Source organism: Palaemon carinicauda, chromosome 35, assembly GCF_036898095.1.
Source record: "Palaemon carinicauda isolate YSFRI2023 chromosome 35, ASM3689809v2, whole genome shotgun sequence".
Classification (NCBI taxonomy): Eukaryota; Metazoa; Arthropoda; class Malacostraca; order Decapoda; family Palaemonidae; genus Palaemon; species Palaemon carinicauda.
Window position 1 is genome coordinate 39,517,899 of NC_090759.1, and position 25,750 is coordinate 39,543,648.

General features: G+C 42.6%; 1 protein-coding gene across 2 annotated transcripts in view; it reads left to right on the forward strand.

Annotated features, from left to right (window-relative positions):
- Nucleotides 1-25,750, forward strand: part of SWIP (strumpellin and WASH-interacting protein) — a 98,548-nt gene that overhangs the window by 55,158 nt on the left and 17,640 nt on the right. For both annotated transcript variants that reach the window (XM_068358929.1, XM_068358930.1), the window contains 5 exons: nt 339-504; nt 15,818-15,972; nt 20,266-20,445; nt 23,067-23,177; nt 25,453-25,582. In XM_068358929.1, the coding sequence (XP_068215030.1) occupies nt 339-504; nt 15,818-15,972; nt 20,266-20,445; nt 23,067-23,177; nt 25,453-25,582 (742 nt within the window). The remainder of the gene's footprint in view (nt 1-338; nt 505-15,817; nt 15,973-20,265; nt 20,446-23,066; nt 23,178-25,452; nt 25,583-25,750) is intronic.

Sequence of the window (25,750 nt, forward strand, 5' to 3'; positions counted from 1 at the left end):
CAATTTTGGGTAGCCGGCATCAACAAATGAAACAAAACAAAAAAGGGGACCTCTACTCTCTACTATCCAGTAAAAAAATAGTCTATGTAATGTACTGTATTAAATTTTCATTGTGATTACATGTGGTATTTGGTTATTTGTATCAGTTATGATTTTTATTTGTGTTGTAAAAGTGTTAGGTGTTCTTTGAATATATGGAAGATACTTAGGAAGTATAGTACTGTAATTGGCTTATTATGTGAATAGTAGTAATGCAACAGTTCACAACTTTCATAGATCCTAATATTACTGGAACTTTTAGCTTTTATTATTTCTTATGAATTCTTTTTTATTTTCAGGTACTAGATAAGCTATGTCAGGCTGTTGAAACAGAGCTGAGACTCAGTACCCACAGCCACCTTCAACTAGATAACCGAAACCCTTACCATACGCCCATCAAAGATATATCTCCAGTTCTGCACATGCAACCAATTACTCTTCTTTCATCTGTCATTCATGTTAAAGGTGGGAAGAAATTCTCATTTTAGGCTTGTCTGTCATGTGAATTTTCAAGGCTTCCATAATTCAAAATCTTTTGGATTATGTTTTCCTTGTTTACCTCAGTTAAAAAATTACAAAATATTTTCGGCTGTTGGTGTGTGGAAAATTATTTCTTTTAACACTGTACAGTGCTAGATAAGGCAGTTCACACACCCATTTTGGGGTAAATCAGTTTGTGTTATTCTCTGAACTATTGGATTAATTTTTAAGGTTACTTTTATATTATTTTTTTCAAGTCTACAAAGTATTCAAGTAATTAATTACTGTAAAATTTCAATTTTAAATATTTAACTTAGCCAGTGAATATATAATAGCTGAGCCTCCGGCGGCTCGACAGAAAAACACACAAAAACTCGCGAGCGATCGCTATGAAGGTTGCGGGTGTGCCCACTAGCGCCAACTATCGGCCAGATACCGCATATACATGTAAACAGACCCAATTTTTCTCTGTCGGTCTGATCGACAAGACGTACCATTACTCGCTGTTAACCTGGAGTTTTTCAACAGTCTTGGTGAAGTACTTCCTTTTGGTTTGAGCTTTCGCAGTGCAGGTGTTTTATCTTCAACTTAAATCTTGAACTCGTTTTTGGATAGATTTCATTGTTGATGACTTTGGATTGTTTTTTGGACTTTCTTTGACTTTTAAATGGCCGACCCTTCCCTTAGTACGGAAGTGTGTTTTAGGCTTTTAGCAATTATCTTATCACGTTATAAATTGTTGTTGTTAATTATAGATTTTCCTCTATATATTTTATATCTCAACCGCCTTTATTAGGCCTCTTCGATTAGCTTTCCATTTATAATAAACATCAAGATAAATTTTAATGATTTGTTTATATGCGACCTTACCTATTCCTCCCCTAATCCGAGAGTAGGCGGTCCTAACTTGGAAACCGAAGTTAAACAACGTTGAGCCCTTTCAATCGTAAATAACTTTTACAGAGCAAATGATTTAAAACTTATTAAATGAATATTTTTTAGTAGATATTTCATGAAAGATTTTCTTTGAATAGTCTTCGTACTGTTTCAAAGATGAACTAACGTTTGGTTTATTTATGCTACGCAGTTTGCGCTCTATCGTTACGATAGAGAGAGAGAGAATCACGGTTTCACTTTGCAGAAAGAGTAAATCGATTCTGACGTTTTGTTCATTCTTCTTTCAAACGTAAATGTTTTAAATACTAATTTAAAGGAACTTGTTAATTTTCAATATTAAACTTACCCGATAATCATGTAGCTGTCAACTCCGTTGCCCGACAGAATTCTACGGGAGGGATACGCCAGCTATCACAATACTAGAAGGGGGTGTACTCACCAGCGCCACCTGTGGCCAGGTGCTACAGTACTTCTTGTTGACACCTCCTCAATTTTTCCTCTGTCGTGCTTCCGGCAAGACGTTCTGGGATACGCTTATGATCTTGGAGTATTTTCACGGCTTTTGGTGAAGTATTTCTCTCAGATTTCGGCTGTCGCTTTACTGGAAAACTTCTATATTAGCTTAGATAGCTATTATTTAGTTCTGATTAATGGTTAACGATCTTTTTGCTTGATTTGGAATCCCCACTTGGCTAACTCTTTGATTCAAGATGTCTGACATTTCACAAGCCCCACCCCATAGACGATGTAGGTCTTGTAATAGGCGTATTCCGAAGGCCTCGGTAGATCCTCACACCGCTTGTTCTGACTGTAGGGAAAGACCCTGTCAGTTGGAAGATCGATGTGAGGAATGCGCCGGACTTTCGGAACTTGATTTTGTCCGATTTCTTAAGTATTCAACCAAGTTAGAGAGAGAGAGAGTTAGGAGAAGTTCTTCTCGCTCTTCACTTTTTTCCTCACCTCATGATCCCCTACCTTTTCCTCCCCCTGTAGTGGCTACCCCCGAACCTACTATTTGCCCTCAACCTGATATGTCTGTTGTTTTGCGTGCCATTCAGGCTTTAGGTGACAAAGTGGAGTCGGTGGTTAGTGATCATAAGTCTCTTATGGCCGAAGTCAAGGAACTTAAGGTCAAGAGTGCAGTGGGTGGTAATAGTGCCAGTGCTGTGACGAGTGCTAGTGTCAGTGCAGTGCCAAGTGCTAGTGTCAGTGTCAGTGTGGTGCGTGAGGGTACTTCTGTGCGTGCCAGTCGTCCTCCCAGTCCGGGACCTCTTGCAAGCTCCCAAGCCCAGGGGAGAAGCAATGTCGAAGGGCAAAAGGGTTCGGCAGGCCTTGATCGGCGCACAGAAGTATCCTCGGTGGTTGCGGGCGTGTCTTCCAGAGACCATCACTCCCACCCGCAGACGATTGAGCCCGTCTTTTACTCGTCTGCTGAAGAATTGTCAGGGAGGAAACGTTGGACTCAGGTCTCAAGACCTCTCAAACGCAGAGTCCAGACCTCAAGAGCTCTACAACCTGGCTGCAGTCATTGGATCAGCTCTGACTCGCCGCAGTCATCAGTTGAAGGCACTCCTCCTAAGAGGAGTAAGGTGCTGCCGCAACAGATCTCTTCTGTTAAGGCTTTGCCTCAGCAGACCTTAGTGTCTGCCGACCCCAAGTTGACTCTACTGCAGTCCATGCAGTCACAACTTGCGGTCTTGATGCGTGAGTGTCAGGCTGAGAAGGTTACACCTCCTCCTGCGATCGCTCCGCCTAACCGCAGTCCTGCCTGCCAGGCGTACGATGTTGAGGCTCCTCAGGATACCTTACCACGTACTGAGTTACCAGTTTCCAGTGGTGTGCAGCTTCCTCCGCCTTCCTTAAGGCAACCTCAGCAATGGGAACAGGAAGCTTATACCTTACTTCCTCCGCTTCCACTTGCGGTTCCACCAGTGAGGCAACACTCTCTTGAGGTACAACAACCTCTCCCATCCATGAGGCAGACACCTCAGCTCTCGCTGCAGCGACCTCAACCCTCCTCAAGGCGAGAGCCTCAACACCTTAGCCTTGCGCCTCAGGAACCTCAACTCGCGAGACAAGTTATGCGTTCTGCGCAGCCTCTACCCCAACTCTCGCAGCTCACACCTCAGGAACCTCAACTCGTTCCTCAGGAACTTGCTACTGCGCATCCGCTCACCTTACAGCAAGCGCAACCCTTGAGGCAAGACACTCATGCCAGGAGTCAGCCTCCTCCACCCATGCGCCTACCTTCTGCTACTTCTTTTGACCAGCCTTTGCAGCCTGAGCCTCAGGTGTTCCCTCAACAGAGACTTGAGGAGGAAACCACAAGCGTTTTTGCTCCAGCTCGTGCAGATTCTGCTGTTCAGCATACCTTACCTCTCACTTCGCTACACTCTGGTGATGAGGTTTCTGATGATGAGGCTGCACACCTGGACCCCTCATCAGACGTGGATGAATCCAAGTCTTCTCCGCCTCCTATTGACTTTCGTAAGGTCTTGGCTCTTTTCAGAGAGGTATACCCAGACCATTTTGTCTCTGCTACCCCCCCGCTCTCCGCCATCTGAGTTTTCGCTGGGCATGCAGCCAGCCAAGTCAACGTATACTAAGCTCGTCTTTGCAAGGTCCTCTAAGAGAGCGTTAAGGATTTTAGGGGAGTGGTTGCAGTCTAAGCAGCAACTAGGAAAGACTTCCTTTATGTTTCCTCCGACTAAGCTCACTTCTAAAGCGGGCGTTTGGTATGCCACAGGAGAGGAACCAGGCTTGGGAGTACCTGCCTCTGCCCAGGCTGACTTCTCAAGTTTGGTAGACTCTCCTCGTAGAACAGCAATGAGGCGCTCTAAGGTTTGCTGGACCTTCTCAGATCTTGATCACTTCCTAAAGGGTGTATTTAGAGCCTTTGAGATGTTCAATTTCCTAGACTGGTGCCTGGGGGCCCTTAGCAAGAAGACCTCCCCTGCGGACAAGGACTCAGCCATGCTCTTAATGTCCTGCATGGATAAGGCTATTAGGGATGGATCTGGCGAGCTTGCTTCGATGTTTGTGTCGGGAGTGCTTAAGAAAAGGGAGCAGCTTTGTACCTTCCTTTCCTCCAGCATCACACCTTGTCAAAGGTCTCAACTCCTTTTCGCTCCGCTCTCTAAGTTCCTGTTTCCCGAAGAGCTTGTTAAGGACTTGTCTGCGGCCCTGATACAAAAGGACACCCATGATCTTGTGGCCTCATCAGCTCGTAAGACTAAGGTTGCTACCTCAGTCCCCAGGACTTATCGCACCCCAGTGGCTGATACTCCTGCTACGAGGTTTATTCCGCCCTTTCGTGGTAGAGCCCCCAGCCGAGGAAGCTCCCGTCCAGACTCTTCCAGGAGCAAGTCTAGGAAAGGTTCCAAGACTTCTAAAGGCAAAAACTGACTCTCCTCATCTCCAGACAGCAGTAGGAGCCAGACTCAAGATCTTCTGGCAAGCCTGGGAAAAGAGAGGTGCAGACGCCCAGTCTGTCAGTTGGCTGAGGGAGGGTTACAGGATACCATTCTGCCGCAAACCCCCTCTGACCACATCTCCCATCAACCTCTCTCCCAACTACAAAGAAAAGGACAAGAGGCTAGCGTTGCACCAGGAGGTGTCGCTCCTTTTACAGAAGAAGGCAGTGGTTATAGTCCGGGACCATCAATCCCCGGGCTTCTACAACCGTCTCTTTCTGGTGGCCAAGAAGACAGGAGGCTGGAGACCGGTGCTGGACGTCAGCGCGCTCAATGCTTATGTCACCAAGCAGACGTTCACGATGGAGACGACGAAGTCGGTCCTAGCAGCGGTCAGACAGGAGGACTGGATGGTCTCGTTGGACCTGAAAGATGCTTACTTTCACGTTCCTATTCATCCAGACTCCCAACCTTTCCTGAGATTCGTTTTTGGAAAGGTTGTCTACCAATTCCAAGCCCTGTGTTTTGGCCTAAGCACAGCTCCTATGGTGTTTACGCATCTGATGAGGAATATAGCAAAATTCCTCCACTTATCGGACATCAGAGCCTCCCTTTATTTAGACGACTGGCTGTTGAGAGCCTCCACGAGTCGTCGCTGTCTGGAGAGTCTCAACTGGACTTTGGACTTGATCAAAGAACTGGGTCTGTTAGTCAATCTAGAAAAGTCTCAGCTCATTCCCTCCCAATCCATTGTGTACCTGGGAATGGAGATTCGGAGTCAGGATTTTCGGGCTTTTCCATCGGCCCCAAGGATAAGCCAAGCCCTAGATTGCATCCTGAGCATGCTGAAGAGGAGCAGTTGCTCGGTGAGACAGTGGATGAGTCTCACAGGGACCCTTTCATCGTTGGCCCTGTTCGTCGAGCTAGGGAGACTCCACCTCCGCCCTCTTCAATTCCATCTTGCAGCTCATTGGGACAAGGGTTTGACTCTCGAAGCAGTCTCTTTCCCAGTCACCAAAGAGATGAAGACCACTCTCTTGTGGTGGAAGACCAATCTCCTTCTCAGGGAGGGCCTATCGTTGGCGATTCAGACCCCCAATCTTCATCTCTTCTCGGATGCATCGGACTCGGGCTGGGGCGCGACCTTGAACGGACAGGAGTGCTCGGGAACGTGGAACGAGGAACAGGAAACGCTCCACATCAACTGCAAGGAGCTACTAGCAGTTCATTAAGCCCTATTGAACTTCAAGTCCCTCCTGCTAGGCAAGGTGGTGGAGGTGAACTCCGACAACACCACAGCCTTGGCTTACATCTCCAAGCAAGGAGGGACCCATTCGAGGAGCCTATACGAGATCGCAAGGGACCTCCTCATTTGGTCAAGAAGTCTAAACCTCACCCTAGTTACGAGGTTCATTCAGGGCAACATGAACGTCTCAGCAGATCGCCTAAGCAGAAGGGATCAGGTCATCCCCACGGAATGGACCCTCCACAAGAGCGTGTGCAACAGACTTTGGACCTTGTGGGGTCAGCCGACCATCGATCTGTTTGCCACCTCCATGACCAAGAGACTTCCTTTGTACTGTTCCCCAGTTCCAGACCCAGCAGCAGTTCATGTGGATGCTTTTCTGCTGAACTGGTCCCATCTCGACCTTTACGCATTTCCACCGTTCAAGATCATAAACAAAGTCCTTCAGAAGTTCATCTCGCACGAAGGGACACGGCTGACGCTGGTTGCTCCCCTTTGGCCTGCAAGAGAATGGTTCACAGAGGTACTACAATGGCTGGTCGACGTCCCCAGGACTCTCCCTCTAAGAGTGGACCTTCTACGTCAACCTCACGTAGACAGGTTGCACCCAAACCTCCACGCTCTTCGGCTGACTGCCTTCAGACTGTCGAAAGATTCGCTAGAGCTAGAGGCTTTTCGAAGGAGGCAGCCAGTGCGATTGCCAGAGCAAGGAGGGTATCCACTCGTAGAGTCTACCAATCCAAGTGGGAAGTCTTCCGGAGCTGGTGTAGAGCCAATGCAGTTTCCTCTACCAATACCTGTGTGACCCAAATAGCTGACTTCCTATTACATCTTAGGAATGAGAGATCCCTTTCAGCTCCTACGATTAAAGGGTACAGGAGTATGTTGGCTTCAGTTCTCCGCCACAGAGGTTTGGACCTTTCTTCCAACAAGGACCTTCAAGACATCCTTAAGTCTTTTGAGACTTCTAAAGAGCGTCGTCTACCCACTCCAGGCTGGAACCTAGACGTAGTCTTAAGGTTCCTTATGTCACCTAGGTTCGAACCTCTCCAGTCAGCTTCCTTCAAGGACCTTACCCTCAAGACTCTTTTTCTCGTCTGCCTTGCAACAGCTAAAAGAGTCAGTGAGGTTCATGCCTTCAGCAAGAACATTGGGTTCACATCCGAATCTGCAACATGTTCTTTACAGCTCGGATTCTTAGCTAAGAATGAACTTCCTTCACGTCCTTGGCCTAGATCGTTTGAAATACCTAGCCTCTCCAACATGGTAGGTAACGAGCTAGAAAGAGTTCTTTGCCCTGTCAGAGCTCTGAAATATTATCTTAATAGGTCAAAACCTATTCGAGGACAGTCAGAAGCCTTATGGTGTGCCATCAAGAAACCTTCGAGGCCCATGTCCAAAAACGGGGTTTCGTATTATATAAGGCTTCTGATTAGAGAAGCCCATTCTCACTTAAAGGAGGAAGACCTTGCTTTGCTGAAGGTAAGGACCCACGAAGTGAGAGCCGTAGCTACTTCGATGGCCTTTAATAAAAAACGTTCTCTGCAGAGCATAATGGATGCAACCTATTGGAGGAGCAAGTCAGTGTTTGCATCATTTTATCTTAAAGATGTCCAGTCTCTTTACGAGAACTGCTACACCCTGGGACCATTCGTAGCAGCGAGTGCAGTAGTAGGTGAGGGCTCAGCCACTACATTCCCTTAATCCCATAACCTTTTTTAACCTTTCTCTTGAATGCTTTTATTGTTGTTTTTATGGTTGTTACGGTAGGCTAAGAAGCCTTCCGCATCCTTTTGATTTGGCGGGTGGTCAATTCATTCTTGAGAAGCGCCTGGGTTAGAGGTTGTGTAGAGGTCCTTTAGTAGGGGTTGCAGCCCTATATACTTTAGCACCTTTGAGTTGATTCAGCCTCCTAAGAGGAACGCTGCGCTCAGTAAGGAAGACGATCTTAAAAAAGAGGCAGAGTAACGGTTCAAGTCGACTTCCTTACCAGGTACTTATTATTTCATTGTTATTTTGAGATAACTGTTATATGAAATACGGGATACTTAGCTATCCTTTAATCTTGTACACTGGTTTTCACCCACCCCCCTGGGTGTGAATCAGCTACATGATTATCGGGTAAGTTTAATATTGAAAAATGTTATTTTTATTAGTAAAATAAATTTTTGAATATACTTACCCGATAATCATGATTTAATTGACCCTCCCTTCCTCCCCATAGAGAACCAGTGGACCGAGGAAAAATTGAGGAGGTGTCAACAAGAAGTACTGTAGTACCTGGCCACAGGTGGCGCTGGTGAGTACACCCCCTTCTAGTATTGTGATAGCTGGCGTATCCCTCCCGTAGAATTCTGTCGGGCAACGGAGTTGACAGCTACATGATTATCGGGTAAGTATATTCAAAAATTTATTTTACTAATAAAAATAACATTTTTCAATTTCTTAGTCCCTTCAGTTTTTTCCTTTGGTCAAATAACCTGTTTATTGACGAAAGGTAAGTGGGCTTTTCTCTTCGGTGCGAAATCAAGAGAGAGAGAGAGAGAGAGAGAGAGACGGAGAGAGAGAGAGGAAGAGAGAACGTTCCGATCTTTATTCTCGTCCCAAGCGAGTAACGTTGTTCTCGAGTCAGTTTTTTACTCTCGTCCCTAGTCTCTGTACGGGGAGAAAGGATAAAACGTTTTTAGTTTTTATTCTCGTCCCAAGGCACTGTACGGTGAGAGATTGAAAACGTAGTTTTGAATGAACTAGTGTTTAGTCTCCTCCCCAGCCACTGATCTTTTTATCTTAATATATGTTTACTGTTTTTTGCTTGTATTAATGTGCTTACATTATACGACTTATTTCGCAATTATAACCTTTTGATGAGGGTAGAATTGCGTGCTTCAGGTAGAAATCAGTTTTATTCATGCCTAATGTGAATTGTTGAAAAATTCGATTTCAGTGAAGTAAGTGCAAAACAGTAAATCGTAGTGATAAAGTGATAATTGTGCAAAGTGTTATCAGTGTTGCGACCGAGGGTTCGTCTGTTCGTGCCTGTCGTTCGCCTAGTCCGAGACCTCTTGCAAGCTCCCAAGCCCAGGGGAGAAGTAATGTCGTACGACTTATGGGTTCGAGAGGCCTTGATCAGCGAACAGACGTTCCCTCTATGGTTTCAGGCGTGTCTCATCAAGACCGCCCCTACCATAAGACGAGCGAGACGATTTTCTCCTCGTCATCCGAATGCTTTTCGCGTAAGAAACCGTGGAGCAAGTTTTCGAGGCCCTTAAAGCGAAAGTCAGTCCTTTCAGGACAGGTCCAGCGTCTTGGTTGTAGCCATTGGGACAGCTCTGACCCTATGCAGTCATCGGAAGACTGCTCGCCGCCTAAACAAAAGCGTAACACAGGCTCCGAGAGTCTTATTGTAGGCAAGGTTTTGCAGTCACAGACGTTACCCTCGTCTCTTACCGCACCCATTCCCGTTGATCCTAAATGGGTTGTACGGCAAGACATGCAGAATAAGCTTGCCTCTCTTATGGAGGACTATTCTGCTGAGCAGGTTCACGATGATCCTCGCCGCTTAGCTGATCGAGATCCTGGCCGTCAGCCGCCCAAACGAGCCTTTGCTCGTCCTGTTGACATTGACGTTACAAAGTCACGTCAATCGTGTTTTGTAGAGCCTCACTCGATGCAGTCCCGTGTTGACTCTCAGCCGCTTGTGGACGTTCAGCCACTGCCGCTTGCTCTTGTTGACGTTCAGGACGTTCGCCAACCAGCATAGTTGACTTGTTTTGACGTTGAGCGTCAAGCACCGCAGTCAACAGTTGTTTTGACTGCTCAGTCTAGGCAGTCAAGGCAGTCTCGAGTTGACGTCGAGCGTCCTCCCGCACCTGTTGTTGTTGCTGGTCAGTCCTTTAAGCAGTTACATGACATAGCGTCCTTGACTGCTACTGTTGCTCCTTTGCGTGTGGACTCTGCTTGTCAAGCATTGCCACCACGGCAGGTCTCTCCCTTGCTTGAGACTCGGCAATTGTCGGACAAGGTTCCCTCAGATGAGGAAGTTGCTAATCCCCCTCCTACTGATATTCCCTTGAGGACTCTGTCAGACGGAGAGGAGCCTAAAGCTGCTCAGCCCTCTATGGACTTTAAATAAATCATGCTGATTTTTAAGGATCTTTGTCCGGATCTTTTTGTAACTGCTGCTCCTCGTTCGCCTAAACATCAGAGTTTACACTAGGCCTAGCTACTTCGAAGCCGTTGTTTTCTAAGCTAGTGCTCTCTCGCTCTTCTAAGAGAGCTTTACGTTTGCTAGGCGACTGGTTAATCACCAGGAGGAGTTTGGGGGAGACAGCCTTTGCTTTCCCTACTTTTAAGCTGGCTTATAGAGCGAGAGTCTGATATGACACGGGAGAAGTTCTCGGCTTGGGAGTTCCTGCCTCTGCCCAGATAGACTTCTAAAACCTCATAGACTCTCCCTGGCGCCTGGCCATGAGACGCTCCAAGATTTTATGGTCGGCTTCAGAGCTAGACCATCTCCTGTTAGGAGTTTTTTTTCGAGCGTTTGAAGTTTTGCTGTACAATTATGTCATGCATAAACAAGGCTATCAGGGATGGCTCCAATAATCTGACAGCCACGTTCTCTGCAGGAACAAGTCTACAGGGATGGCTCCAATGATCTGGCAGCCATGTTCACTGCAGGAGTACGTAAGAGGCAAGTGTGCTCTATGTGTTCATTGTCAAGACAAACTTCACGATGAAGTCTACCAGGCTGTCTTGACAGCATTAATGGAAGGCGACTGGATGGTCTCTCTCGACCTTCAGGAGGCATACTTCCACATTCCTATACACCCGGATTCCCAACCGTTTCTGAGGTTTGTTTACAGGAATGTGGGGTACCAGTTTCGAGCCCTGTGCTTTGGCCTCAATCCTGCTCCTCTCGTGTTTACGAGGCTCATGAGGAATGTGGCAAAAATCCCTCCATCTATCGGGAATCTGAGCCTCCCTGTACTTGGACGACTGGCTTCTCAGAGCATCGTCCAGTCTTTGCTGTCTGCAGGATCTACTTTGGACGTTGAGTCTGGCCAGGGAGTTGGGACTTTTGGTCAACCTAGAAAAGTCCCAACTGATCCCATCCCAGATTATTCTATATTTGGGGATGGAGATTCGCAGTCCAGTTTTCTCGGGCTTTTCCGTCTGCCACCCGAATAGAACAAGCCCTGCTAGAAGTCCAACTAATGCTGAAAAGAGAACGTTCGTTCAGTCAGGAGTTGGAACAGTCTCGTAGGGACTCTCTCATCCCTGGAGCAGTTTGTCTCGCTAGGGAGACTACACCTTCGGCCTCTCCAGTTCCATCTAGCCTCTCACTGGAACAAGGACAAGACGTTAGAGACGGTATCATTCCCAGTCTCCGAACCAGTAAAGGCATGCCTGAAATGGTGGGACAGCAATATCAGTCTGAGAGAGGGACTATCCCTAGCAGTCAAGAACCCAAACCACGTGTTGTTCTCAGACGCGTCGGATTTGGGTTGGGGTGCGACCCTGGACGGTCGGGAATGCTCGGGTCTGTGGACCTCAAGTCAGAAGAGCATGCACATCAACGGCAAGGAGCTATTAGCAGTCCACTTGGCCTTGATGAAATTCGAAAGCTTTCCTCGAAACTAAGTGGTAGAGGTCAACTCAGACAACACCACAGCTTTGGCTTACATCTCCAAGCAAGGAGGCACACACTCCTTCATGCTGCTCGAGATCGCAAGGGACCTTCTCATATGGTCAAGAAATCGAGGCATCTCCCTGTTGACGAGATTCATCCAGGGGGACTTGAACGTCTTGGCAGACTGTCTCAGTCGGAGGGGTCAGGTGATACCCACGGAATGGACCCTCCACAAGGACGTGGGCAAGAGTCTTTGGGCTACTTGGGGTCAACCCACCATAGACCTCTTTGCCTCCTCGTTGACCAAAAGGTTACCAATCTATTGCTCACCAGTCCTAGATACAGAAGCAATCCACATAGACGCGTTTCTACTGGATTGGTCTCATCTGGACTTATATGCATTCCCACCATTCAAGATAGTCAACAAGGTACTGCAGAAGTTCGCCTCTCACGAAGGGACAGGGTTGACGTTGGTTGCTACCCTCTGGCCCGCGAGAGAGTGGTTCACCGAGGTACTTCAATGGCTGGTAGACATTCCAAGAAGTCTTCCTCTAAGGGTAGATCTCTTACGTCAGCCCCACGTAAAGAATGTTCATCAAAGCCTCCCCGCGCTTCGTCTGACTGCCTTCAGACTATCGAGAGACTCTCAAGAGCTCGAGGCTTTTCGAAGGAGGCAGCCAGTGCGATTGCGAGAGCTAGGAGAGCTTCTACCTTCAGAGTATACCAGTCGAAGTGGGAAGTCTTTCGAGATTGGTGCAAGCCAGCATCTATGTCCTCTTCCAGTACCTCTGTAGTCCAATCGGAGATTTTCTTTTACATCTGAGAAATGTTCGCTCCCTCTCAGCTCCCACGATTTAGGGCTACAGGAACATGTTGGCTTCGGTCTTTCGTCATAGAGGCTTAGATCTTTCCAACAATTAAGATCTCCAAGATCTTCTTAAGTCTTTCGAGATCTCTAAGGAACGTCATTTGGCAACTCCTGGATGGAACTTAGACGTGGTCCTAAGGTTCCTCATGTCAGACAGGTTTGAGCCATTACATTCAGCCTCCCTGAAGGATCTCACCCTCAAGACGCTTTTCCTAGTGTGCTTGGCTTCGGCTAAAAGGGTCAGTGAAATTCATGCCTTCAGTAAGAACATCGGCTTTTCTACAGAAAAAGCCACATGTTCACTTCAACTTGGTTTCCTGGCCAAAAATGAACTGCCTTCTCGTCCTTGGCCTAAGTCTTTTGATATACCTTGCCTGTCAGAGATCGTAGGCAACGAACTTGAAAGAGTGCTGTGTCCAGTTAGAGCTCTTAAGTTCTACTTAGCTCGTACTAAGTCCTTACGAGGTGAATCTGAGGCATTATGGTGCTCAGTTAAGAAACCATCATTGCCTATGTCAAAGAATGCTTTGTCATATTTTATCAGACTTTTAATACGAGAGGCTCATTCTCACTTGAATGAAAAAGACCGATGCTTGCTTAAAGTTAAGACGCACGAAATAAGAGCTATAGCAACTTCCGTGGCCTTTAAGCAAAATAAATCTCTGCAAAGTATTATGGACGCGACCGTTTGGAGAAACAAATCGGTATTCGCGTCATTTTACTTAAAAGATGTCCAGACTCTTTATGAGGACTGCTACACACTGGGTCCATTCGTTACAGTGAATGCAGTAGTGGGTAAGGGTTCTACCACTACATTCCCTTAATTCCAATATCCTTTTAATCTGCTCTTGAAATGTTTTTTAATTGGGTTGTACGGAAGGCTAAGAAGCCTTTCGCAGCCTTTTATGATTTGGCGGGTGGTCAAATGTCATTTCTTGAGAGCGCCCAGATAAGGGGTTTGATGAGGTCCTGTTGTATGGGTTGCAGCCCTTAATACTTCAGCTCCTGGGAGTCTTTCAGCATCCTAAGAGGATCGCTGGGCTTCGTGAGGAAGACAGACTAATAAGGCAGAGTAATCGTCTAAGTCAACTTCCTTACCAGGTACCCTTATATATTTGGGTTTTGTTATGATATAACTGTCAAAAACTCTAAGCATATACGCTGTAAACTTAATTAACTCTGGTCTCTACCCACCACCATGGGTGTGAATCAGCTATTATATATTCACCGGCTAAGTTAAATATTTAAAAATGATATTTTAATTATAAAATAAATTTTTTAATATACTTACCCGGTGAATATATAAATTAAAGGCCCCCCCTTCCTCCCCGATAGAGACCCAGTGGGATGAGAAAAATTGGGTCTGTTTACATGTATATGCGGTATCTGGCTGATAGTTGGCGCTAGTGGGCACACCCGCAACCTTCGTAGCGATCGCTCGCGAGTTTTTGTGTGTTTTTCTGTCGAGCCGCCGGAGGCTCAGCTATTATATATTCACCGGGTAAGTATATTCAAAAATTTATTTTATAATTAAAATATCATTTCAACATATAATGAGTCGCCTCCTTCCTGTGCCCTTTCTTTTGGCGACAATGCCTTGCTAAGTAAGGCGACAGGTAATGTGTGGTTTGTTTTGGCAACTTGGGCTGCAGTTGACTTCCCCTTTTGTCTTGTAACACTGAACCAATTGATCTGATCAGGCACTCATTCCCAGGGAATGAGTCGCCCCATACCCAGGTACTTTTCTCTTGGCGACGATGTCTTGTTGAGTCAGGGGACAAGGTAGTTTCCAGCTTGTGTTGATGACTTTGGGTAATGCTGAATCCCTCCCCCCCATGTTGCCTTACACTGATACAGTTAGTTGGTTTAGGCACTCATTACAAAGCAATGAGTCGCCTCCTTCCTGTTACTTCCTTTTTCTCTATGACGGCAGCTTCTCGTTAAGTTATGGGTAGGTGGTTGCTTCGGTGTTGGCGACTTTGGTGTAATTTTGACATGCTCTTCCCTTATGTCACTTGCCAGTGAGACTCTTAGATTCTTTCTCATGAGGATAGACCCACCTCCTGTGCTTTTTTTGTCCCTTCTTTATATCAGTTTTTGAGAATTGGCCAATTTTGAATAACTCCGTATTCTTGATTGGCGATTGGGGTTTGTAGTGTCTGCCTCTCTTGGTGATTGTTCGATTCCAGTTGTCTGGCCTTCGAGTCCTCCCCTTCTCCTGAGTGCCCATATGGGCATCCCACCCAGACCATGCGCCACATAGTTCGTTAATGTGAACAGGGGCTAATCTGTACAGCTTTGAACCTCTACGAATGTAATCACACCACTATGCAGTGGATACAACGTTGGTGCGATAAGATGTGATGATGATTAAGGAAGTTCCACTCTTCCTTTCTTTTCCCTAATTAACCGATTCAATTTGAAACTCTTCTTTGTGTTAAGCTCTCCTTTGTTTTCTTGCGAGAACAATGTTGGCTCTGGTCTTTGTCCCCAGATTTTTTGCGTTGCCTGTCTCGAGGAGTTGTTCTGACATGTTTCATTATCTTCCTTGAAGAGGGTTCTTGGACTTTGGCTTCTCTCTCTCCTTTCAGTTTGCTTCTGCTAACCTCACTCTGGAATGTCTTTGAGTTCTTACTTTACCTTCTCTGTTTCAGTCTGCTGCAATCAGGTAAAAATTTATCAGGTTTAAGTTTGTGGTTTTCTTGCTTTATTCTTTATCCTCCTATTCCGTTCAAAAAGTGGAAATTCTACCCGTTCCCTCCTGGTTAATGAAGATAATTGGGCTACATAAATTATCCTGCGGTAATGTTTATTATATAGAATTTTCATAATAAAGTTAATGTTAATATTTACCTAGATAATTTAACTAGTCCCACCCACACTTCCTCACTTCTGGTACTACAAAACTGAAGAGAGAATCGACTGATCTCTCGTTCCAGCCATCAGTACAAAATAGGAGTCATCAGGGTAGCCAAAGTGGTAAAAATTTAGGATACAGGGCTAGCTAAATTATCCAGAAAAGTATAATTAATATTAATTTTATTATGGAAATTCCATATTAATTTAAAAATAATTAATTTTATAAGCCCAAGTGCTGTGCTAGGTTAACCAATTACCTTTGATGGGCTAAGTTATCTCTTTTTAATTAGCAAAAAATTATATTAGTTTATACTGTATACTGTATGTATTCTTTATACTTTTACACATCATATGCCTTAGATCACAATTCTTGTATTTGAACACAGATTATGTTGAGCAGTACCTGGAGAGGACTTTTTATACTTTGACTGTTGTGGCTCCACATGATTGGAGGACGTATGAAGAGATGCGAAATTTAGCTGCCTCCAAGTATAACTTGTTTACTGTTCCTTCTCATTTACCCTCGCATACTCTTGATCAGGTATTTTTTTATATATATCTATTATTAATGTATCTATTTAAGGACATAGTCGGTGTGGATGTTATGGAAGTTGCCAGATGTGTTGAATTTTCATCACTATTGGAGCATGAGAGAGCTAGAAGCATTTGAATATGAAAAAGTACTTTTATTAATAAAGATGAAAAGCACTTTGATTACTCTTAAGGAGCATGACTTGGTCCTATTAAAACAATGTTATTTTTGGGTTATTTTAAACTTGTTCTTTTTGGGGGGTTAAAGTACTGTGTAGTCACCAAGGATTTTCCTGTTAAAGGTTAGAATGGTAAATCTAATATAACCTGATTACCAAAGAAATGCTGTTTTCCCTGCTCTAGTTAGTGTATCAATGTGCAAAGCACATCTCATGCGTATATGGGAGACCCACAATTTTGGATTAATTTGAACTTTCCACAGCACCTCAATAGAAGAAATTCATCTGCTGTGAGTGATATTACGCAAGAAATCATCCACTCAGTTATTGACGGTCTACCTACGTCACAACACAACCTCAACCACCTTTTGTTTTTTGTCACTGCTGTGGTAACATCGTTCATTTCTGGTTCTGTATTTGGATCACTTTCAATAACGGGATAAAGTACTTTATCTGAATTCAAGTTTTTTCTTCCTTTTGCGACTTGATAAACAAAAATACTGCAATGCATGCTTTGATTAATGAATATCCTGTATTGCTTTTGTTAAGCAGCAGCATTTGAGTAATTCTGTTTTACATTTTTACCCCTTATTGGGTGGGTCACCGGCTCTGTTGGTTTTGTTAACATTCATGCGTGTCTTTTCCTTTCATGAAGGGCCTTGATCATGCTGTCCATACATTAGTTTCTGGGTTTCCTATATTTATAGAATATTCTATTGTATATAAACTGTCTGCAACATGTCTCTTAGTTCATAATGGCAGCAAAGGTAAAAGGGGAGGTTGTTGATTGCTGGCACCTTTTTTGGTAACTTCATTTCACAAATTAACGAGTTCCAGTTATTACAACCAGTTATGGATTACAAACGGAGGTTAACCTACAGCCATCTATGTCTACATATAGGCTAGCCTCCATCTAAATGGGTTAATGGGGAATATTACTGTATTACATTTAAATGTAATTGCGTTTACTATTCTTCTTGATTTAGCTTATCGGGTATAACAGTGGTAAGGTTAGTTTAGTGGGATTATTCAACTTATTCAGCCATATCACAGCAGTCCTCTTCTTCTTCTTCTTCTTCTTCTTCTTCTTCTTCTTCTTCTTCTTCTTCTTCTTCTTCTTCTTCTTCTATTCGGTGTATGTGTAACCAAAGAAAAAAATAATCTATAACAAGAGAGAGGGATCCAATTTAATACTGTCTAGCCAGCCAAAGAATCCAATAACTCTCTAACGGTTGTATCAATGGGGGGCTGGTGTCCAGGACAACCTACTACCTTATTTAGGTTAACTGGAGAGAGAGAGAGAGAGAGAGAGAGAGAGAGAGAGAGAGAGAGAGAGAGAGAGAGAGAGAGAGCGAGCAACTGCTCCCTACTGAGCCAAAAGCAAAAGTGATGTCATATAAGCTGTAAGTGTGAGTGGGGTGGCCAGTGTACCTCTAGCTACTGCCCCTTTAATTAGCGGCGAGTTTTTATAGCTCGCTAAAAGTTTTATGGCTAGTTTCACCTTCGCCGAAGTAATATATTCATAGTGAAGAGATTTAAATTCTTTCTCTCTTTTGGAGTGTTTGTTGATCTTTTAGAATCAGTAATATATGGGTTTGCCCTGGCATTGCAGTTTTCGGATACAAGTGCTCACTCACACACCTCGCCTCATATGAGATTGAACTCTGATTTCCTCAGTAGGGAAAAGGCCCCTCACCAACCCGAGTGAGTTGTTTACAGTGTACATTCCAAGAGGCTACGTACTGAAAATTATTATTTCTCCGAGAATACTCATTTGGTTACGAGATTCGTGTATTCACCGAGATTCCTCGACTCTACTTTATCAGACACTTTACTTATATTCTTTGGTGACTATTGGGTCTCAGAACTTCTTACAATTACCTTGTGCTTTCTTACCACTATTCGTGTTTTTCTATGGAATCAGGCCCGCGCTGCTATTGCAAAAGCTACAATCGGTGACCCTGACTAGGAACTTTACAATCTTTTTCCATCTACAATCAGCTTCTGCGATTGGGAAATCTATGATTGTCTGCCGCAATTTGGAACTCTATGATCGCCTACCACGATCAGTAACTCTTTAATCATTTATCACGATCTGGAACTCTACAATGGCTCTCCGAGGTTGGGAACCTTACGGTTATTTATGTACAGCAATCAGGATAATTACAATCGGTTACAGAGATCAGAAATCATACCATTGGAAACCACATTATACGTAACTGTGATCGGAGTTTACACTCTTGCCTCAAGGGCTCATCACTTTTGAGCCACTAGGGGACTAGTTCAGTGGGTCCCATTAACTGTTCATAGCGCTCTTACTGTGGAAGATGAGGAGGAAGGAATCACTGAAACAGTCATTTGAGATACATGCAATATCCTGCGCATAGTTTTATGGGAGGAGCCGAGCTGTACCAATACCCAACCACCAGGAAGGATTTCAGTTGGGGAAATTTTGTTTACAGTGCTGTGTCGTGTTTGAGACCAAGCATGAACACTGCTAGTCGAGACATTGTCAAAAGCCCTCATCTGTCTGCTGCCTCGTGATGTTCCCAGAACATTTCATTGATATCATTCAAGATCTTTCTGTTTTTTTATATTTCTCCTTGTTCAAAAGCTTCCCATGCTCAGAGCCTGATCCTTGAGAGTTTTTCCAAATTCCAATACTTTCTATCTCGTAATACTCCCTTTGCTGATGATCGAATTGGGTAGGAAGTAAATGAGATGAGTGTCCTGCTTGTAAGGAGTTTGTTATACCAGCTACCTGAGCAAAACCCTTTTTCCTAGCACCCTTCACCATCCTGGACCAGGGGAAACTCCATCCTGGTCTCTCCGGTTTAGGAGGAAGTCAAGGACTGTATCTTTCCCTTCTGGAGGGGAATAGGAATGGTTGCCAAGATTATTAATCTTCCTAATGCATCGTAAGACCTGCATAAAGGAATGGTCCAATTCCTTTTGCTCTGAGGCTGTAGCCTTAGGGCTAGCAGCACTCTCCACATGGTATGATACACTGTCTTGCGACTCATCCTGACCCGAACTTGCACCCATAGGAGCCTAATCTGGGTCAGGTTTATCAGTTGAGTCTCTTGCAGGGGCCTGACACCTAGAGGGGATATTCTCCACATCAGGTAACGCTGAGGCCAAGACTGAACCAAGAAAACCCTTCGAGGTCCAGTTCTTTGGAACGGTTTTCAAGTCGTTCTGCTTCTGGGGCTTAACCAAGAAGGTGGAAAGGAGGGATGGACCCTCCTTCTGAGAACTTCCACAGGCTGCGAGGCCCAAGGAGGAAGCTTCAGGACCAACGGAGGCTCCGAGAAAGGAGCAGTTTGTTTGTTGTCACAAACTCTGACTGGGAACAGCCAGTAAGTAGAGATTTCTAGTCCCTGCTGGTCCTAGGGTGATGGGTATCACCTAGGGGAGGCGTAACTTGCTTTTGACCTGTTCTCCATTCATGATCTTGGCTAGGACGGGAGGCCGTAGAGTCTAGGTAGATGACTGCTCAGCAGGGAATGGAGCACGAGGAACCACTGGAGGAGTAGTTTGCCTCACTGCCGTACTGCTCCCACTGGGAGGATGGCCACTCGCGACACGCCGCACAAGGAGACGAATGAGTGGCGTAGGATCCAGGAAAAACAGAATGATGATCTGTCTCCTGCACTAATATGAAGGAGCGGCAAGAGCACCTTTCAATGCCAGGAAAAATTCCATCTTGATAAGTCCTCAAAAATCAATTACAGCTGAAAAGGAAAAAAAATAGTCAGTTTATAGCCAGTTTAAGTAAGGGTTAACGGGAGAAAGAGAGAGAGAAAGAGAGACAGCACGTCTGCACTCTACCAAGCCAAGATCAAAAGTAGATACACAGTCTTGCTGACTGCGTGAGTGTGGTGGTTGGTCTATCCCATGCTAACTAGCAAGGGCAAATTTATCTTGCAATAAAATTTTATAGCTGAAGAGCGAATGGTTTGTATTTGTGTAGGAACAAAGTCAAATTTAAATTTTTTTTTTAAGGTTAACTTTGTGAGAATTTTGTAAGGACTTTTAGAATTTACTTTTTTTTTTTCTGTAAAACATGATAGATTACCAGAGTTATCATGATTTTATGCATAATATTGACATTTTTCCTGCAGGGTGTTGATGTACTGGAAATAATGCGAAATATTCATATTTTCGTTCAACACTATCTCTACAATCTTAACCAGCAGTTCTTTGTTGAAGCCACAAGTAATAACAAACATGTTAACACGGTCAATATTAAACACATAGCCAACTCTATTCGGACGCATGGAGCTGGTATCATCAATACAACCGTAAGTTATCTGTACTGAATTTCATCTGTTTTTTGATAATGTGAGCACTTCACAAATGCTAAATTGCTTGTTCATACATGTTGTTGTATGTGTAAAATGATTAAATAATGTTAGTATTCTTTTTCAGTTCTGACTACTTCAATAAGTCTTACCGAATGTGTAGATACCCATGTGTTTACGTGTATGCTTTTGGCAATAAACTGTAGAAATACCTCTTTCAGGATTTGAATAGTACTGTACTATAACAGTACATACTATTGTGTTTACAATTTAATTGTTTTCTTACTTCAAGCTGGGAGCATTTGTTTGACTAGCCTTTACATTCATAGGTATTTGTTAGTGAGTTTTGAGGAAATATATGAACGACAATGGCCGCTATTCTTTAATATCTTTGTTCTTGTCATCATGTGTTATATAGGGATAGTTCATCCTCTGATTCTAGCAAATCGGTAAAGTTTTTATACTAAGTGTAAAATTTGGATGTATAATGCAAAGTACATCCTCACTCCATGTGCATTAGCTGATGAAATTGTAACTGTAATGTGCAGAATAAGATGAATGTTTCAACTTTCACCATGTATAGAGAAAAAAAACGATTGCTAATGCATATAAACTAGCACTGAAAGAACCAGGTAGTTTTAAAGGTCGCTCATGAATGGCATTGGTAAGGGACAGTGACAATGTCCTAGAGACAAGACAATTCCCTAGAAACTGACCATATATGTATATGATCAGCACCATAGCTGCTTCTCCACTTTGCTAGGACCAGGCAGTGGCTGATGGTAGCCCAGGAAGTAGACGTATAGGATGGGAGGGTTGTAGACACTACATGAAACTATCAAACTTGAGCCGGACTTAAATTCCCCATACAGCAGAATGCCAAGGAGGGATGTTTCCATTTAGCCTCCCATAACCTGTAATTAACCCTTTTACCCCCAAAGGACGTACTGGTACGTTTCACAAAACTCATCCCTTTACCCCCATGGACGTACCGGTACGTCCTCGCAAAAAAATGCTATAAAATTTTTTTTTTTCATATTTTTGATAATTTTTTGAGAAAATTCAGGCATTTTCCAAGAGAATGAGACCAACCTGACCTCTCTATGACAAAAATTAAGGCTGTTAGAGCAAATAAAAAAAAATATACTGCAAAATGTGCTGGGAAAAAAATAACCCCCTGGGGGTTAAGGGTTGGAAATTTCCAAATAGCCTGGGGGTAAAAGGGTTAATGACTGCTCAGTAGCAGTAGTTACTATTCTTAATCTAAGCCACTCTCACTACGATTTTCCTAACCACTCGCCATCTCCCAAACCTGTATCCTTTCCACCCTCAACTTCCATCTCTAGCTTCCTCGTAGGTTTAAGCTGCTGTTGGGAAGGGTATCGGTTTCTTAAAGAAAGTACTAATAGCTATAATAAGGCAATACATTTTAGGACCCCCCCCCCTAGTGTTTTTTGTGAGTCGCTGTTTTTTGCTCCTTAATCCAGTACAGTAGTACCGCAGGCTTTCCCCCCCCCTCATGTTCAAGTCAAGAGCCTGTTGGAAGTGACACTATCTACCTTCCACGTCTCCCTTTCCGTATATCTAAATAATATTTTAAAACTATAGAATGAAAGTTATGACCAAAATAAAACATGCATAAATGAGTTGAATGCTAAAAAAGGACATTATGCAATAACTTGCATAAAGAAAGGGTTCATATGCATATTGTAGAGATTAAAGTTATTGTATTTATACAAACAGGTAGTATGAAAAGTAATTTTTATTTCAATAGAATAGAATTTACATTAAAGGCCAAAAAAGGGGCAAATTTCACAAATGCTAAAAAGGTAAAAAAAAAGAATTTATATTTTACACAAAATAATTTTTCACATGCATATTATAGCTATTAATATTACTGTATTTATACAAACAAGTACAGTATTAGGAAAAGTTTATTAGTGACGATCACTGAAAACAAAAATAAAAATAAATCATCTCAGAAAAATTCAACAAATTTTCACAAACATCTCGGAAGAATTTACTACGACACCTGTTCGGTAGCCATATCATTTATTGTTCTTTCAAACACCAATAAAGGTTAAAAAGTATCAATATAATCAGTGTTTAGACGGTTCATTATTGATGAGCGCTGAAAACACTTAGAAATAAATCATCTCGGAGAAATTCACTAAAATTCAAGTAGGAAAATCTCAGAAAATTTTACTAAGGCTCACGTGTTTCTCATATCATCTTTTTACACTCTCCAATGTTAAAGAATTCTATTAGTATCGGTATTATTTTGTAAAGAGTTCATTACTGATGAGTAAAAAAATTGAAGGAAATGGCATTCAAAGGAAAAATCACTTAAAGTCAAGTAGAAAAATAGTGATGTAGTACTGTATCTGGTGTTCCTCAGAGTAGTGTTCTTGGCCCACTACTTTAAGTATATGCACATGATATGGGATTTTGGGCTAAAAAACAAGCAGGCGATGCTACTCATTTTTTTTTTCGTAAATTCCAACCCTTGAATGTAGACATATGGTTGATGAATCCCTTATTGGGGCATAAATAAAGAATTTACAATTTATATTGGCCAGTGACAAGAATATGAATGTTCCTATTGAATTCTCCTGTTACAGGTCAACTTCACCTATCAGTTCTTGCGGAAGAAATTCCACGTGTTTTCACAGTTCCTGTATGATGAGCACATCAAATCGCGGCTATTGAAAGACTTACAGCATTGGCGAGAGGTAAAATAGCAGGATTTATTGAATAGTTTTATTATTTTAACTTGTATAAAAATAGAATGCTATTAGTTCGAAAGTTATAATGATGTATTACTTTCAGATGTATAGAAATTAAATTTAAGGAAAATCTTATATAGATTGTCAATTCATCTTTTTACATGTTTTTATTGTCATTTAATTTATTATAATAATTGATTGTATGTCAGTCACTTCTTAATTAAACTCAATATCATAGGAAATAGAAATGGATTATAAATATGTAGAGGGTAGAACAGTAGTGAGAGTGAGGTGTGTAAGAAATGATTTAGCAGCCAGAGTGGATATGAATGTGTTGAGTTGGTTTGGCCATGTCAAGAGAATAAAAAATGTCTGTCTGCTAAAGAAGGTGATGAATGCGAGAATTGATGGGAGAAGTAGACAGGATCCTGACATTGTGTGTTGCAAAGTTCAATTTCCAAAGGAGGTCTGTTTTAGTTCAGGGATTTTTAGCATCCCATGCAATGGAATCTAACTGCCCAACACCTTGGGCAGTTGTTCCACTGCTACTGAGGACTGGGGCCCATGATGTGGTTGCATTATTCATGTGTGGGTTTTGGGCAGTTTTCATCACCACACTATCCACTGTGGATTGGTGGTGGGAGACTTTGGTATGATTGCTCACAGCAAACCACCCTAGTATGAATGGCCCTGACTAGAATAGCTCTGCTGATCATAGTGACGTGTAAATCATTTCACCACGTTTAGATCTTTATTTAGAGTTCTATTGTTTATCTTTTCCATTTCATAAAATCATGTTTGTTCATTTTTAATTATTGTTTGTTTATTGTCCAGTATATAAAAAAAAGGTGCTAGAAAAGGAATGAGGGAAGAAGCGTGGGTAGTGGTAGGGGTGGGGGGTAGTCGTAGTAGAGGGCAGTAGTTGGATATAGAACGGCACCTCACAGTATCGGGGGATATTGAGGAAGGAGAGGACTAATTGGTAAGGGACCTCTGGTAGTAGTTCTAACACGCCCCAGTTACTATACCGACACTCTATTAGAGTGAGCAAGCTGGGTTTATTCCTGGCATTCCATGCAACTTTTTTCTCTGGTATATTTAGCAGTATTTATACCTTAGAAATGGTGCTAAAAGGAGCATTTCACGGAGCAACAAAAGGTCTCTTGCCCAGAAATAGATTTTTCCTTCGTCAATATCCCTTTATGAAACTCATTTGTATAAATTTATCAAATATATATTTTTTTTTTTTTTGGTAGGAAAATACTTTTTTTCGAAATAAATTGACAATAATTTAATTCATCCTCTTAAAACTTAAAATCGAAATAATTTAGGTACACATTCAGGTAACAACATGAAATTCCATTAAATATTGAGTGGTTGTCACAAATATATTGATGTTAAAATAAAATTATGAATATAAGATGTTTAAACAGGAGTTACTTAGACCTAGTGATTTAGTTTTTCCAAATCCCTACAGAGCTTTTACGGCAAACTAATACAATGTAAATTAGATGATGACAAGTAAATGCTGTCATTGCTTACAGTGATAACGTGACTGCATTATTTCAGAAAAAGTTTACTGCAGAATTCATTCGTTACTATTATTTCTCAATGACTTACAATGCTCCAGTATATTTGAACATGAAAACTGTTAACTTTTTCAACAATTTAGAAATTATTTTGAGCAGTTAACCTGCATAAAACTGGAACGGGAGATTTGGACAATTGTAGGAAAAAAATTAGAAATGTCTTGAATTCACAAGTTTCATGTATACCTAGGTTCTATCATATGAAAGAGCTACCATGAAATTTCTTTTGTTGGTTTTTGGCATTATTTATAGCACAAATATAAGAAATACTAATTTATTAATTTCAATATCTTTGGTTTTTCATTGTTACAAAACAGTTTTAGGTAAAGAAAAATCAGGTTAACCCTTCTACCCCCAATGGACGTACTGGTACGTTTCACAAAACTCATCCCTTAACCCCCATGGACGTACTGGTACGTCCTTGCAAAAAACTGCTATTTGCATTTTTTTTTTTGCATATTTTTGATAACTTTATGTGAAACTCCAGGCATTTTCCAAAATAATGAGACCAACCTGACCTCTCTATAACAAAAATTAAGGCTGTCAGCACAATCTAAAAAAAAAAAATATTGCAAAACGTGCTTGAAATAGAAAAACGCCTGGGGGTTAAGGGTTGGAAAGTACCAAATAGCCTTGGGGGTAAAAGGGTTAAAAGATTTGATATAACCTGAAAATCATATTTTTTTTTTCAGGTCAAAGTAAACCAGGAACATTTCCCTTACGACCGTGCAGAGAAATTCAATAAAGGGATTAGGAAACTGGGATTGACACCCGAGGGCTTTTCGTACCTCGATCAATTCAGAGGTCTTATCACACATATAGGTGAGTTTATTGCGATTTAATATCATCGTAAATCTGACATTGAAAGTAAAAATGTTCGTAATTTATTCTAGATATAGATTCACATCTATTATCTTATCTCATTGTCTCTAAGTAGCTTGCTGTAGGTAGCCTTGTCAATCCAAAAAAAATGTATAGTGGAAGCTTCTT